The sequence below is a fragment of the Strongylocentrotus purpuratus genome, unplaced genomic scaffold (assembly GCF_000002235.5).
Source record: "Strongylocentrotus purpuratus isolate Spur 01 unplaced genomic scaffold, Spur_5.0 spur5_scaffold_7, whole genome shotgun sequence".
NCBI classification, from domain to species: Eukaryota; Metazoa; Echinodermata; class Echinoidea; order Camarodonta; family Strongylocentrotidae; genus Strongylocentrotus; species Strongylocentrotus purpuratus.
The window spans coordinates 34,956,680-34,973,286 of record NW_022145613.1 but is presented as its reverse complement, the minus strand read 5'-3'; the positions used below and the strand labels follow the sequence as shown (position 1 = coordinate 34,973,286).

The following is a 16,607-nucleotide window of genomic DNA, read 5'->3' as shown; positions in this document are numbered from 1 at the left end:
ACTTAATTCTGACACAATAACTTCTGAAAGGAAAAGTAATGGAACAAATCCAATCCCTCAATCTTTATCTCCTCTCAACTTGAAGGCCAACTCACCTGATCTTATCAGAGCCATTCGCATATCTTGTGACCCTGGCCATGAGTAAGGATATTGAGAGCATATCGACCCATCTCATCTGCATCTTCGGCTGAGGTTGCGGAGATTGATTGTGAACGGTTGCCGTCGTTGATGATGCATTTCTTGTCTGGAAAAGTAACAACAATTACATGTTTAGTGAAACTGTTGTACAGCATGCAGAATTTCCATTCTTATGACTAGAGAAAATTCAAATGGAAAATAGTAAGGTCTTTGTAGGCTAACAATCCATGTACAAATGAGAATAGAAAAAAAACACTGAAATCAATGCATGGCAGAATTTTGAGTTTGAAATATATAACAGTTTGACATCTGTGACATGAAAATAAGTAACACCTAGAAAATTGACTTGATTGAAGCTTTTAGTTGCATTTGTGGAGTTTAAACATGTCAAGGCACAAGCAAAATATTTTGTCAGCTACTAATCAAATTAATGAAAAGAACTGACAAAAGCAGAGAACCATTAAGAATTTGACCCACCTGCCAGCCTTCACCTCCATTTGTTAAATTGTTCTCTGTTGTGTTGTTATTTTCAGGAGACTTCCCCCTGTCTGCTAGCTTAGCTGAGAGATACAAGAGAGAATGAGAAAGAGAGAAATAGAAAGAGAGAGAGAGAGAGAGAGAGGGGGGGGAGGTGGGGGAGAGACAAAGAGAGGCAGACACAGATAGAGTCAGAGAGAGGGAAAATGTAGAGGGATAAAACAGGCAAATAGAAAGATACATTATAATTTTTGTGTCACTTATTAGCTATAATTGGACAGAAAATTGTTTTTAATTATTTTTTAACAATGCATTTATCATCGCTCGAGAACTTTTACTGAACACAGTGAAGTATTGATGATTCGTTTTTGGATTAAGAAGCCCATGGAAGTTGAAGCAACTTCTTCAAAACTGATTTTTAAAGAGAATCCAGAGGAAAAAATGGTTGATCTCTCTAGAAAGAACACTATTTTGTAATATAGTTTTGTTGGATGAAAGTATATTGAATTTTTACTTTTATGTGTAACAAAAGAAGATATTATGTGTATATTTTCCATATGAAATACACTCTGGTTTTACATCCTTATGTTGATACAATGAACCTTTTTTTTTTATCTTAAGAATCACATTGACCTAATTTGTGATTTGTTTTCAAGCTTGCAAAATGAATGACGAGTGTTTATATGAAGCAATGACTAGACAAGATGAATGACCTTTCTGGGTTTTTTACCTGCTTGTTTGAGGTATGGTGTAGCTGCTCTGAAATGTCTGACAGTCAGTTCAACTTCATTCCCAGCATTCTTCAGTGCTATTACCTGCAGGAAATAGAAATAGAAATCTAAGTCCAAAACTGGTATATTTCAGTTATCTATCATCGATGGCTTTTTGTGACAGTCCATCTTAGTACTAGAGGTAACCTTGGAAATCAAATTTGTTTAGCACTAGGCCTAAATGCCACAAAGGTCCATCTCAAAACCATGAAAAACTGATAAGGCTTGAAAAAAATAGATGGCGCTATTTACAAATTTATTTACTATTGATTGCACACAATTTCAACTTCATGGATTGACTTTAAAATGTGTAAATAGTTGCAAATATATCTTATTAGAATAAACTAAGCCATGAGAGTAGATGTGAGTGTGTTGAGACTGAAAACAAGCCATTTTCAATCTCAAGATATTGTTTAACACTCAAATTCTTCGGTAAGATTTGCCAACTAGAGCATAGAAGGGGTTAAATAAAAAAATTAAAAACTTTTGCATGCATTCCAATACGGTACATGCCAAGAAAACTGAAAGCTTAAAGATGCATAGTAGTCGGCTCTCATGGGGAATTTGACACCGCTCAGGTGTTTAATCACCAGGATTAGCCTTCAGTTTTATGACCAAAATGCCTTATGTAATGCTTTGTATTTCGTCATCCACTCCTCCACAAGGTAAAGTCATTATCTCACTTTTCCCTCAACCAAAGACTGTTCGAGAGACAAAAGGGTATTCCTTGATGGACCTACGGGTTCGCTGTGTGCAGACTTTTAAACACATTAATTGTATTCCCACTAAGTCTGGTGTCAGTGAATTATGGCCTTCTGCACATGGAAACTGACGACCGACTCCCTCTAACAACACATCAATCTAAATCAACTGCTATCATTGCACAGCTAGCATTCATGATTCTAATGTGCCAGATTCTTGTCTGCTATCAGGCACACTCGATTGCCTTTATATATGGCTTCATTCTTATAGTGCTTTTACTACTTCCAGCACACAGGAATACAGACAATGGTATAGAAAATGTCAAGGACAGTGCACACATCTTATAGAGTAAAGACAATGTGATGTTCCCATAACTGCTTTATCTTGGTTTTGCGTTACCAAAATGTTGTGCACAACCTCACTTCATTACGGTCCCCCTGTACTATACTTTTCAGGTGCTAGTATTGTGTGCAGGGAGATTGCACATTTGAGGAACACAGCATCATTGTCTTGATGTACTACTTTAAGTTGTTTTGCCTTCTTTTTTTATGGTAGTCAGCTCCTTAACTGATTACTAGCACATTACCGGTAGTTCATATGAATCACAACAAGGGTGTCCCAATGGTAAAATTTTGGTGATTGTCTCCTTGTACGTAACCTTTTTATTTGTAATATTAATATGTCTACTCCTCTCGTTGATTATCATGAATTCAACTGAACACCGAAAACACAGTGCTTGGGCAAGTGGAACACACATCTCATAGACATGTGCACAATATTCTAGTCACAATTTTCTGTGTACATACAGGACATAATGTGCATCTTTTATTCTATGTTTACCGAGCAGCCTCTTCACGGGCTTTACACAATCGATCATGTTCAAAAGCAGTTCAAGGCAAATTCTGACCAATTCCGAGGCTGCAATAATGTGAACAGACTTACATTGAATCAACCTCATGCAGTATGCAATTTCCTCTCTCAAATTTTACAAATCTATTGAAAGGAAAGCAGCGGTTGTCTTCAAATGAAGAGGCATCTGTATTCTTTGTTCATCCATACTACATAATTCAATTCTACCATCCCTACTCACTCACTTACTCACTCAGAGCACAGACTAAATAAAAGCACACTTATCATCAAGACAGGAATATTACAACAGAAGAACATACTCTCTGGACTATAGGCATTATTTGATTAAAGAAAGTACCACAAAAAGTGGCGTGTGCTGTGATTCAACTTACTATGAATGTCTTATTGAACAGAATTCTACTAATTCAAGGCATAGTAACATTTGGGAATAAATCAAACTTGGGGAAATATAAAGCTTCTCCTTTTTCAATAAAATAATTTTATTTATAAAATCAAAGCTTTCCTATCTCATCTTTCTGAAGAAAAAATTAATCCATTGTTGCAATGAATTGTATGTTGAGTGCTAGAAAGGCAATAACTCTGTGGCAGAGGGGAGGGTTACTGCCCTTCTGTCTCTCAAAAGATGAAATATGAACTTACTGCTTCATCATGAGTTGCCCTTTCTATTGACATTCCATTGACCTGTATGAATGGAAGATGAAAGAAAGGAAGAAAAAGAAGATGAAGAAGAAGAAGGAGAAGAAGGAGAAAAAGAAGAAGAAGAAGAAGATGAAGAAGAAGAAGTAGTAGTAGTGTTAGTAGAAGAAGAAGAAGAAGAAGAAGAAGAAGACAAAAAAGAAAAAGAAGAAAAAGAAGAAGAAAAAGAAGAAGGAGGAGGAGGAGGAGGAGGAGAAGGAGGAGAGGGAGAGGAGAGGGAGAGGGGAGGGAGGAGAAGGGAGAGGAGAGGGAGAAGGGAAAAGAAAATGAAGCAGAGGATCAAGAATGATAATCACATCAATCACAAATTCACTTTTGGCTTAAGTCTTCTCAGAACTAAAGATTTAAACATATAATTCCTATTCATATGGCAATTACACCATAACCCATGAAGACACACCTTTATTTCAAACATTCCTCTTCACAGAACCACACACAATAGTTTTGTCCTTGCTAAACAAGTTTCATTTAAAATATGTCCATGAATTAAATGCCTTGGGTAGTAATATCTCTAAATTTCCTTGCGTCTTTATAATTATCGCTAAGTGCTATAAAATTCAGAACCTTTTGCCATCATTAGATGATTAGAGGAAATCCTTCAAGCGATCCTTGAAATATACTTCTGAAGTACTTGTATTGTGACAAAAAAATTTCTTTTCCAAAACAGGAAATTTATTTCTGATTTATCTTATGGTGCGGATATTTATTCCTTCAGGACTTTCCACATCAAACTACATTCTAAAATGATAATTTTATTAAGATTTTCATCACACTTGTCCATTCTTTGCGACGCTGGAACTTCTCTTACAACAACTAAACTAAACTACTAAAACATAGGAAAGCACTCATTTTAATAAAATTCTCTTTCCCTTTTCTAGGAGGCACAAAGACTGGTTAATATCCCATCTTCACATCATGTCTTACTCTTACCTTTAAGATTGCATCACCGACATATAGTTCACCAGTCTGATCAGCTGAAATGGACAAAAGGCACAAATGTATTTCTTTTAGATTCAAAGAAAAATAGAATGGTTCAAAAAAGGGTATATCAGATTTCCATATACGTAGTCTATATGTACCTTATACAGAATGCAAACCTGAAGCTACCGCTCAAAATAAAATTAAACATTTGTGGGATAAGACTCTTGTATACCCCAGTCATACCCATGAGACCGACACCAGACCGACGACAGACCGATCAAACAATTACATTACCTCCAATGGTAAAGAATGGGTCAGTCTGGAGTCGGTTTGACTAAAAGATATAAGAGATATCGTCTGTTTTGAGCCAGAAGGGTGTTAATTTTACATAATATAACACATACTTAATGCCCTTCAAATTCTAGTGTCAATATTTGGAATGATTTGGATGAAGCATACAATTTATCAACGTATAGTTTAATCTGTCTAGGTGTACTTAGGAAGGACACATGACGAAGACATCATCTTCCCGCTTTTACATTTGTTGATGACTCCAAGTATTCTGGTGTAAGAAATGGTGTATCAAAAGAGAATTGAAACCATCCTTAATCATGGAAGAACTGATCAGAATAATTTCTAGAATACAGATGTGTATTTGACCCTCCAGCACCACATAACTGCTAAAAACACTTATCCCTTTTAAAGAAATTCATTTCGTAATTCTCAAAAATAAGGAATACATCACCATGTGTGTTAAAATCTTGTTTGAAAAAACTTTTTATAATGTTTCTCACCTGCTTGCTCTTTAAATATTCTTGATACTAAGATGGGTATATTGTGCTCTGCTCCACCCTATACATGGATAGAAGAAAAGACAAGAGAGAGAGAGAGAGAGAGAGAGAGAGGGGGGGGGGGGGGATAACAAGGAAAAATGTAGAGGGAAGGGGGGGGGATAAATAAAACTTCAGATTAATCATACAATATAAAAGTCAATGCACCTACACAAAATAATACAATTTCAATGTGATTGAATGACTGTGCTATGTACATGTAAGTGATACTAACCGATAATTCTGAACAGGCAAATCTTCATTTTTTGCAATAATCAAATAAAAGGAAATATACACCATTCTGCATACAGTCGGCAAGCAAGGCAACAATCTGAAAATCAGGAGTTGCTATTTTGTCTTTCTAACGCAGCTTTTCCGTTCACTGAGGAAAAAGTGTAACTTTGCGACATGCAACTTGCAATTGTATACCCCGTATGACATTTTAAATGGGACGCCGATTAAATGTTTCAGCTAGAGTTACGCTCATGGCTTCTTAAAGCCTTTGAATGCTGGCTGAAAGGCAATTGCTTGCCATTGCTGCTTAGAATCAAAGCTTTGAAACCAAATTTAAAGGTAGAATCAGGAATCTTGTTGGAAGATCACTCCCATTTGCAAGAAATTTGGTTTTTATTTGATACTTTCTTGATATACCATTGTGCCACTAACATCTGCTGACAACCGAAGGAGAATTACCTGTTATAATTTCACATAGACTTAATGCCCTCCTGAATGTCACAAGATGATGATATTCTGAAGCTTTAAGTGTCTGGTAGTTGTATATCACAATCACAAAAGAAATATTCCACAGACCTCCCCCCCCCCCCACCCGCCCCCCCCCCAAAAAAAAAAATGGGGGGGGGGGGGGGTGAAAACCCCTCTTCCAACAAGAAGGAACCTTCCTCATAACACACAAACAAGGCTCGAACAAGGCTTAAAACTCTTAGTATTATTTATTCTTTTCAATATTTCATCATCTTAACCGGTTCCTACAGTGACTACTGGAAAGCCACATGTATCATCCTCTCATTATTTCTCCTTGGACTAAATCACAACTAAAATCTATAATTCTCCACCTCTCCATCTCGCAAATACACTGATCATGAGGATTTTGTAAAGGATTGATTTTGGCACTTGTTCGAACGGGAGAATTTATCTTTAAAATATCAAGTACACCTGTAGTGTTTACATTTGACCAAAGGCTTCCTCCTAATATTTACAGAAGGACTATTACCAGCGCATTTATTCCAAATCCACTGTCATATATCGCAGCCAAGAAAATTGGTTCTACAGGAAAAGAGAGTGAGAGAACGAGCAGGAGAGAAAAAAGAAGAGAAAGAAAAAGAGAGAGAAAGAGAGAGAGAGAGAGAGAGAGAAAGAAAGACAGAGAAAGACAGAGAAAGACAGAGAAATACAGATAAAGAGAGAGAAAGAAGAAAGATAGTATGAGAGATAGATAGCCAGATACAGCTAGAGAGAGAAAGGAGGGGGGGGGGGGGGAGATAGCCACAGAGAGAGAGAGAGAGAGAGGAAAACTCATGAGAAAGACTTTACAAATATTGATCTAAACAACAGATAGGGCAGAGGGAAAAGGAGAGGGAAAGGAAAAGGAAGAGAGAGGGAGAGGAGGGGGGGGGGGGGGGGGGGGAATAGGAGAGAAATTTCCTCTACCCAACCTACTGTAATGTTATGATTCAACTGTTTCGCAGCATGAAATTTTCTTGGATCTGAACCACTCACAAAATTTCAATTCATACACAGGAAAGTTTCTGTTTTTAGCTCATAATGTAAAGTCACCATCGGCCAGGTCATTGTGACATATTTAAAGAGAATTGCGCTCATCAAAGCAGATCTCTGTATGTGACACTTTGATCCCTATACACAAACACCCATCCCATCATGGGAGCTTTCCATGTCATCTCTGTTACTCATCCCCTTTCTCAAGAACTACCGGTAGTCGCATCCCAAGCAAATCTTTTTCATTTCTAGATCATGGAACCTGTCCTAGATTGTACAGCACAAATAGATTTTGATATGTTTTTTTTTTTATCAATGTGAAGGCAGTGCACTTTAATACATAACCACTAGTCTGATGTCTAGATACTTGGTTGTTTTGTTACTCTACTCCTAAAGGAGATGAATCGAACATTGTTATCTTTTCATAAATCGATTTTCATGTATCCAGAGTAATGGTGCAAATCCACATGATGGCGGTCTCCTGCATTTTCTGTAATTTATCTTTCTTTTTTTTTCATTGAAATTATATTTGTGTTTGTATGCATCTTATTCAATGTACTTAAAAATGTATAATTATGTAACTGAAGAAATATTTGTTACTTTATATATATGATTATGTTTCATTTTGAAAATGCAGAAATAAAAACAAACAAACACAAAAGAATCCCTCTATTCTTGTTTTGGCTTCTACGAATCTCTTCTGGCAAATGCTTAACAAAGGGATTACCAGAACATTTCTCCAAAGTCCAAACATCATTATACTATTAGAGGTATTTAAATGAAAATCCTTTGGTCATTAGATATTAAAATCACAGCAAAGCTGCCTGAACATAAGATGTATTTGAAAAGAAAATCCGGAGAGCGTGTTGCTGCACTGAAAATGGAAAATACTCCCAACCGACTTCCAGGTAGGCTAACATGAATAGCCCTTCCTCATCTATGACTGATCTCTGTTCACTTTCAGCAAAGCTACTGGTCTATCATAAACAAACAGGTAGACATGATCCTGATTCCACCGATAGTCAGAGCTCGGACACAGAAGGACATTAAACTCAAATGAGTTTACAGAGAGTTAACGTCCTTCTGGCTCTCAGCAGAAGATATCATCCTATCACGCTGGTGATGCACTCTACAGGCCTGTTTTCATCAGCTCGAGATTGCCAAATAGCCCACTATTTCTGATTTGGGAAATAATCCCAAAGTAACAAATCGTGTCTCCATCAGCTCGACAAATAGCGGTATATTTTGCAAACTTGCCCAAGATATCTTGGGATGATTATCTCGACCAAATATCCCGCTAATTGCAACTTCGGGCTGTTGAAGACACAAATTAACTAGATAATTTGCGATTGGGATAGTTCAAATAGTGGGATATTTGGCAATCTCGAGCTGATGAAGACAGGCCTAAAGAAAACGAATGTCATCCTCCTGCGTGTTTTGGTAAGCTCCTCCTCAGATGAAGGTATGAACTGGTATCAAACGCTGATGCAGGCAATTCCATCCTTTATCCCAAACAAGAGTAGAAATGAGAGTCCTGTTTTCCAGGGGTTTTTTTTCTCAGCAAGAAATCAATCTAAAATTTCATCTTTCTATATCTCATCAAAACAAGAGGGCTGAATGTCATGTATACCTAGATCATGTTGTGATATGCGAGATTACTGGCAAGAGCACAAATGTATAAGATAAATTGATATACATATTTTTTCCAGCTATCAAAAGAGATAAACAACCATTTAGAGCAAGCATTTATCATGCCATTTAGATGAAACACTGTAAAAATTGCTTACCTTTATACTGAGTCCAAGGCCCCCAACCCTTTGTCTTCTTATTGTAATAACTCTCTCCTAAAAGGGGAAAATAAAGCAAAAACAGTACAAAAAACATTACTTGAAGAAACCAGAAGTATCAGGCAACAGAAGAATTGTACTATTCTGTAGGCTCTATTTAAAGATTATTGGTATTGGAATACAAATGAAATACATTTTTGAGAATGATAAAGATGTTCCTTCATGAAACTTTTATCATTTTTTCCAATAAAGGTTAAATACAAAATATTGATATGCCTTGCTTGGTTCAACTTCCTTGATTAATTCGGGTAATACAAAATTCTTTCTGATTTAATTCTGGACAGAAATCTCTCACTCTCTTTTTCTCCTATTGTCTTTGCTTTCCAAACAATTTAGCCTAATGCTGATTCATTGCATCTTTCATGATAGTAAAAAAGACAAACTACATTTTGCCTGGAAACTGAAGCGTTTTTCTTATAAAGTAAACAATAAATCTAACTTACCCTTGCGGAGTCCACTTCTGTTCCATTTGTCTAAATAATAAATGAAGAGAGAAGAAGAGAATGTCAAAGGATATTCAGTGGGGGAACTGGTATCTAAAAAAAAAGATAATGTGGATTGTGCTTCTTTTAAAGATGAAGTTGAGTTCTGGCCATGTGATTGCATTGTGAAAGAAACTGTGTGGAATCGATCAGAAAAGGTTGATCATCTAGCATATAAGTATTGGTGTGTAGTACTGCAAGGTTCTGGAATCATCAAAATGATAAGAAATTTGGCCAAATCTTGGCAAAGTTACAAGCACTGTACACAGAATGAGGTATATGGGACTACACAAACATGTGGCATAAAAATTCTACCCTGTATTTTTACGATGTTACATGACATTTTAGAATATGAAGGCATTTGAAGAGCCATGCTTTTCAGGGAATATGTCTTATCTGATGTTCTTCCACACTTGCATAATAAGAATGATAATGCTCACAAATTATTTTTCACCTCTTCCCAGAACTCAACCTTCTCTTTAAGTACTCTGTTGGATAGCATTATCAAGAAAAGTATTGAAAACAAGTTGAGAATCACACATAAAACAAGTTGTAATTACGTAATACACCTGTCGTTAGTTTCATTTATTTTCAATTTGCTTTTTGCTTTCAAGGAAATAAATGATGCTGCCCACAACAGTTAAGACTGGTTTTAAAACATGTTTTCTTCTGGTATTCTGGGCCAATGGTTAGGAAACGTCACTTAAAGAAAAAACCTACTGCTATGTCATTCTGACTTATTCATCTTCACATCCAAGGTCACACTTCTGCTTGTTGACACCTATATCAAACGCACCTGTTCCCAAATCGACTATGCCTGCAGATACACTGCAAATAAAATCTACTGCATCACAATATACCCAGTAGATAGTATCTACTAGTTTATGAGAACATGATATCATACCATTGATCGATCAACAGTATGCTAATAAAGTGTGAAAGTAATTAATGAATTTCTTCTCTGCACCTGCTTTCATGCCTTTAACAATAGACACTTGATGAAAGGTCTAGTGGTAATTGATGACATGAATGTCAAATTAAGTGGCAATACGTGAGTGAAAGCATGAAACATGTTATGAACTCTGGATATCCGCATCATATAATGGAAAGCAATTTCTGAACAACTCCACATGGGTCTTCACGGATAGTGCATTTTCTGTTTGGACACAGAATGGTATTTTAACAGATATAAGGTCATTTTGGCTCCGGACATACATTATTAAACGCCTGCTGTCAGCAATCATGTCAAAACAAACTTTCGAACAACCTAGTCATTTTCATCTTCCCCAATTTCATCCAAGCTACTCTACACAGGGTTACCAGAGGACATTCACCAACAAAAAATTGCTGGAAGATGCAAATGTTACTAATCCTCAAAATTGGATGAAGAGGCATCTAAAACAGCTGCTTGGTAGCGACCAGGATGGCCTAAATACAATTAGCTACATGTAGCTGAGAGAGAGAGAGAGAGAATGATTCCATCCTTAGGGTCACCCTGTAAATGGGACTTAATGGAATCAAAGATGAATTGTAACTGGGCTGATTTGTAGAAGGCACGGAGGAAGAACAGAGAGGCGGGATCGAAGAAGGTGTTTTCCCATTATCTCAGGATAACAACTCTTGGTCATGAGATCTACCAATCAATTTAATTAAGGGTTCTAGACTGTTTCATGAAACCGTTTAATCAATAACAAGCGTTAAATATCTAAAACAAATTTGCTCACAGACAATAAAATTCACTGATTTCAATAGCATATAAACAGTTATAGCAACTTGTTATCAATAAAAAAAAAAGTGTTAACATATCTATAACAAATTTGCTCTCAGCCAATCAAATGAACTGATTTTAATAGCTCTTGCAGTTATCTACAATGTAGCTTGTTATTGGTTAAAAGTTTTATGAACAGGGCTTTGCTCTCACTCTAAGCATAAGAATGCTGGAATGCAAATTACAGGAAATCAAAGGCAAATTATGAGATAAATTTAAGATGTTGATGGACATAATGTTCAAATTGGCAAACCCCAACTCGCTAGGGAGAAATGTAGTTTTTATTTTATCTATCAATCTTTTATTAATCTATATTTTTATGAATTAAACTGATAGACAGTAGAATGAGAGAGAGAGAGAGGGAGAGGGAGGAGAGAGAGAGAGAGAGAGAGAGAGAGAGAGAGAGAGAGAGAGAGAGAGAGAGAGAGAGAGAGAGAGAGAGAGAGAGAGAGAGAGAGAGAGAGAGAGAGAGAGAGAGAGAGAGAGAAGAGAGAGAGAGAGAGAGAGAGAGAGAGAGAGAGAGAGAGAGAGAGAGAGAGAGAGAGAGAGAGAGAGAGAGAGAGAGAGAGAGAGAGAGAGAGAGAGAGGAATGGAAAGAGAGTACTCCGTAGTACATTACACTGTCAATCCAAATCCATATTCAACCATAACTAGAGCATACATGGCTTTGGGCATGATGTGGTTTAAGACCTCATTCCAACGACACTCACATTTCAAAATCCTACATATTCCACACTGATTTTAAAAAAAAAATAATACGCAAACAACTGTCTGCATATCCATAATTGTAATGCCCAAAATGAAGCTGCACCCCCCCCCCCTTCCAAAAAAAAAGTACCAAGGTTTTGGACAATAATCACACCTCACATTGAGTAACTGGGGGTGATGTTCACTGTTCAGACCTGAATGTCACATGATTTCCCTGGCATAATTTTGGTTTTAAAAAAACACACACTTAAGAAATAACGTTAATAATGTTAAAATTTCGACACATTTTGTTTAAAACTCTCCTCATAATGATATAACATCCCCAAAACTCTTGATGAAAGTATCCTAAAAAGTATTTGAATGAGATTTGCTTGTCTGAGTGACATCACACACAAAAACACCACCATAAATAGGTTATCCATAGTCTGTAAGCCATACATGGATCTGGAAACGCCTTTGGACTGTTTACAGTGAGCTTTCTGTCCCCTGTTCCACTTCCATGAAGTAAAATAGGATCTTCCTCTTCTATGCACACTCAAAGAGTATTTGAACACTTTAGGGGAGGGTTAAATTAGAAACTGACAACACTGAAAACACTACAGGACATTTCTGAAAGAAAGAGAGAGAAAACAATGAAATATGGTAAAGAAAGGGAACACAGCGCGGCACTCAAAGAAGAAAACCCCAAAATATCAATAAGAGCTCGGCCGTAATCTGTGCGCCCCATTTCCCCCAAGGCCCTGAAATAGTTTTGCGACTAGGTAGAACATTGCCGACAGCCTGGGTTTGCATGGATTGTGCTGGTATGAAAGTGCAATTACGTGGGATCTTTTCTTGAAAGGGATGGCGGAGATTTGTTTGAAATAAGGCATTTAGCTCCAGGTTATTGAACTTCAGATGGAGTAATGACTCAGAAGTGATCTGGTTTCTACACCCTTTTATTTTTAACATGCAGAGTTTGCTTTGAAGCATTTTCAGAAAATAATACAGGCTAGGTTCGCAGTATTATCTGGGGGCTGTGTGTATGTATTCGTAAGACAACGATGGGTCTTTATTCTTAGTTATCCACATACTGGTAACTGTTGGTATAATGACTTACATATTTGAAGTTTTGATCTTTGATATTTAAACATTGTTACAGGTTACTCTATTTCTGGCAATTAATTGAATAAGAAAATATTTATGAATGAACCCCTACCCCCCCCCCCCCCAAAAAAAAAAAAAAAAAAAAAAAAAAACCCACCTCACTTTCCATCTTTAAACAAGAAAGCAATGACAGGTACCATTACAAAGCTTTATTTTTTTAAATTTTTTAATACATTGCCACCTCCTAAATTCTATTTAAACTTAGATTTAAGTGAAAGATGGGACATAATGAACTACAAAACAAATGTCCAGATCTTTCCAACATTAAAGTTTGTTTCTATATTACTTTAATTAATAAAGATTTGTTTTCAAATTGTTATCATTCAAAGTGAATTCGGCAAACCACATCATCCACTTTCACATTAGTGCTCGATGGACAAATGGTTCTGTGACACATCTTCCAGTGACCCTGCAGTCAATATCCTACACTGACCGTATTCTTAACTTCAACCCTGGACCCAGCACCATACCTAATAACATCAAAGATCAAACAAATTGGTACTTGAGGTCTAAGATGTTCGCTTGGTCTTGATTAATTTTACAGGGGAGGGAGGAGTAGCATGGAAACGAACAACAAATTTCTCAAATTCATATTTCAGGTTACTGAACCGATGGCAAAGATACACATCTAAATTGTCATTATTGGCATTTCTTCATGTCCGTCTTGGGAGCATACTGCCATGCATGAGAATGAGACCATTACGTCTGCCTTCTGAAAAATATAATGCAATTCTTATTCCATAAAAAACATGGATGATAGTGAGCATCTGAAGAAACAGTGATTTGCATTTGATTGCAAGAAGGGGGGGGGGGGGGGTCCTGCACTTTTTCCTTTATAGCATTTCAAATTTCATGAGTTTATTATTAGTGTTTTCCCTCAAGTAATCCTTTAAAATATCATGACCCCTATATACCCTTTGTTCAAGGTCTAAGTATGGTTTACCGGTATATCCTTGCAAAGATGGTGGCTTTGTTCCCACTTTCATCAGTTTTCAATTGTTTATCATAGCTGAACAATAGTGGAACTAAACTAGATACATGGGCATCTCGGAATATTTGATTGTTTGCCTGGCTCCATGATTACAAAAAAAACATACTGGAAAAAATTGTTTATGCATGCTTCAGTTAAAGGCAACCAATTTCAGTAATGTCGATACTAGATTATGTTCAATTAAAATTTCCATTTTGTTTATAGGGCATTGCAAGGTTTATTCCTTTCTGTTTTAGGTGTTAAGAAACAAACCCAAATAAAATTGCTATTCTTCTTGCTGAAGAATTTCAAAAAGTTAAACGCTATATCCACATCTTCCTAAGATAAAACGTTAAAGGTAAAGACCAGTGTTGGAAACGCCCCAATTTCAAAAAAATGAAATGAAAGCTCTTATTACCAATCATGTGAAAGAATATGTTTTGACTAATACATGATGATAAAATTTTTTGCCAGGAAACTAATTGATACATTTGATAAATTAGTTTATCTATTGGGATGTGATAGATAAAACGCATGTGTTGCGCACGTGCGCGTAGTCCCCTATATACATCTTTCTGTGTACAGTGCTTGTAACTTTACCAAGACTGGGCCAAATTTCTTATCATTTTGATGATTCCAGAACCTTGCAGTACACAGATGATCAACCTTTTCTGATCGATTCCACAACATTTCTTTCGCAATGCAATCGCATGACCAGAACTAATCTTTATCTTTAAGGCAAGGCTCCACTCTAACTTTTTCCGGAAGGGGTCCAGAATAAAATTTTAAAGTCTGTATGCACGAGCCCTATGTAAATAAATTCAGCATTTGGGGGTTCGGACTTAAAATGTTGGTGCCCATGTGTCCAGGTGCCCATATGTCAGGGCGCCTGTTAGTGTTGAGCCCTGCTTAAGGTATTACAGATATAAAATGGCTTAAATGCAGTCCTATATATAGCTTTCAGATATTCGAATGCTAATGCTGGAGACTGTTCAATAAGTAATTTAAATTATCTTTCACTATTTTGTTACAATATTTAAAAAAATCATTAAGCTGGTAAGCATTACAATCTGGGACAGTATTCTGAAAACTGTGTTGTAAATCGTAAGGAAAAACTACTTATTATTGGTGCTCATGCAGATCTGTCTCTCATAATTGTACGTACATGCGTGACCTTCAACATGCACTTCTAGAAATTCTAGTATCAGATGAAACTGATGATTAAGAAAGGTTAATTTGAACATTAAAAGAGAATAAATCGCTATTAAAGATTCATCAGTTGTGATACTCAACCCACGTACTATAAAGCGGGCCTTAATCCAAACATTCTGGATGCTTATGTCGCCTTTAGCTCTAACCTCTAATTGCCCATTCCCATTAGCCGCATTCCCATCAATTAAAGGTGCTGTGATATCTGTTTGGGGAGTCCTCTTATCACAGTCTCATTATTCAGTCTTTTAAGTCAAACTGGAGACTGCATGTATCACTATGAACATGACAGACAAAGAAAGCGGACAAAATATACAGTTCCTCAGGTAGACAAAGGAACATCCTTTCACTGCTATTATGTAAAAAGGTGAATATGCATGTGACACCTGTTCTACAAATTTTTACATAATAGCAGTGAAGGATGTTCCTTTGTCTACCTGAGGAACTGTATATTTTGTCCGCTTTCTTTGTCAGTCATGTTCATAGTGTATATCATTCACATGAATGATAATACATTATTTTTATATAACAAATTCCATGAATACTAATTTTGTTGACATGTTTATCATCAATAACCAAGAAAATAACACAGAAAATGTCACTGAAGCAACTGTAGATCGAAGCACCAATAATAATCTTCTCTGAACCTGACAACTATGTGATGACTCTCTTGCATTACAAATCATCTAGGGGTGCCACAATGGTGTTAACTCATATACTTTTACCAGTGAAAAAAATAAACGGGGGCTCGAGGCGAATTTGCCCCCGACACGCCAAAAAGAGCCCCCGAAAGTCATAAAAGAGCCAACAAAAATTTGCATAGAGTTCAATGCAAAACAAATTAAAGAGTGTAATTTAAATGCAATCAAGCTTGAAAAGTAGCCCCCGAAAATTTTAAAATAATTGTTTCCCTGACTTTTACACAGAATCCCCACCTTTGTGGTTCCAAACAGATAAAACGATGAAGTAACAAAAGAGAAGTCTACAGATAGAGACTAGCTTGTAAACAGTATGTGCTCTCTTGCTCAGTGAAAGGGCAAGAACAAGTCAAGAGGGTCTCAAATCACAGCTCTACCGATTTAATTCAAGCAGGGAGATGTGAGTTTTATTCGTGAGGTATCAATCGTTAACCCCTTGTCTTATCAAATCATGTGTTCATTCCAATTGCTCAAGGACAGCTGGACTAAACATTAAAGGTTTCTTGTTTAGTTTCAAAATGTTACAGTGAAAGAATAAAGAAGGAAACCTCTGTGAAATATTTCTGACAACAATTAAATTTGTAAATAGTAATAAAAAGTTACACTTCCCTCAACTGCAAAAGGCAGTTCAAACTAGGATG

The 16,607-nt window shown here is 36.5% G+C and overlaps 1 protein-coding gene across 1 annotated transcript in view; it reads right to left on the bottom strand.

Moving 5' to 3' along the window:
* LOC578462 (gamma-2-syntrophin) overlaps positions 1-16,607 on the bottom strand; it is a 29,952-nt gene that overhangs the window by 8,111 nt on the left and 5,234 nt on the right. Inside the window, exons 3-10 of the mRNA XM_030974067.1 lie at positions 9,429-9,458; positions 8,926-8,982; positions 5,369-5,426; positions 4,584-4,627; positions 3,597-3,638; positions 1,346-1,430; positions 616-698; positions 96-244 (exon numbers count right to left, since the gene is read on the bottom strand). Coding sequence (XP_030829927.1) covers positions 96-244; positions 616-698; positions 1,346-1,430; positions 3,597-3,638; positions 4,584-4,627; positions 5,369-5,426; positions 8,926-8,982; positions 9,429-9,458 — 548 coding nt within the window. The remainder of the gene's footprint in view (positions 1-95; positions 245-615; positions 699-1,345; positions 1,431-3,596; positions 3,639-4,583; positions 4,628-5,368; positions 5,427-8,925; positions 8,983-9,428; positions 9,459-16,607) is intronic.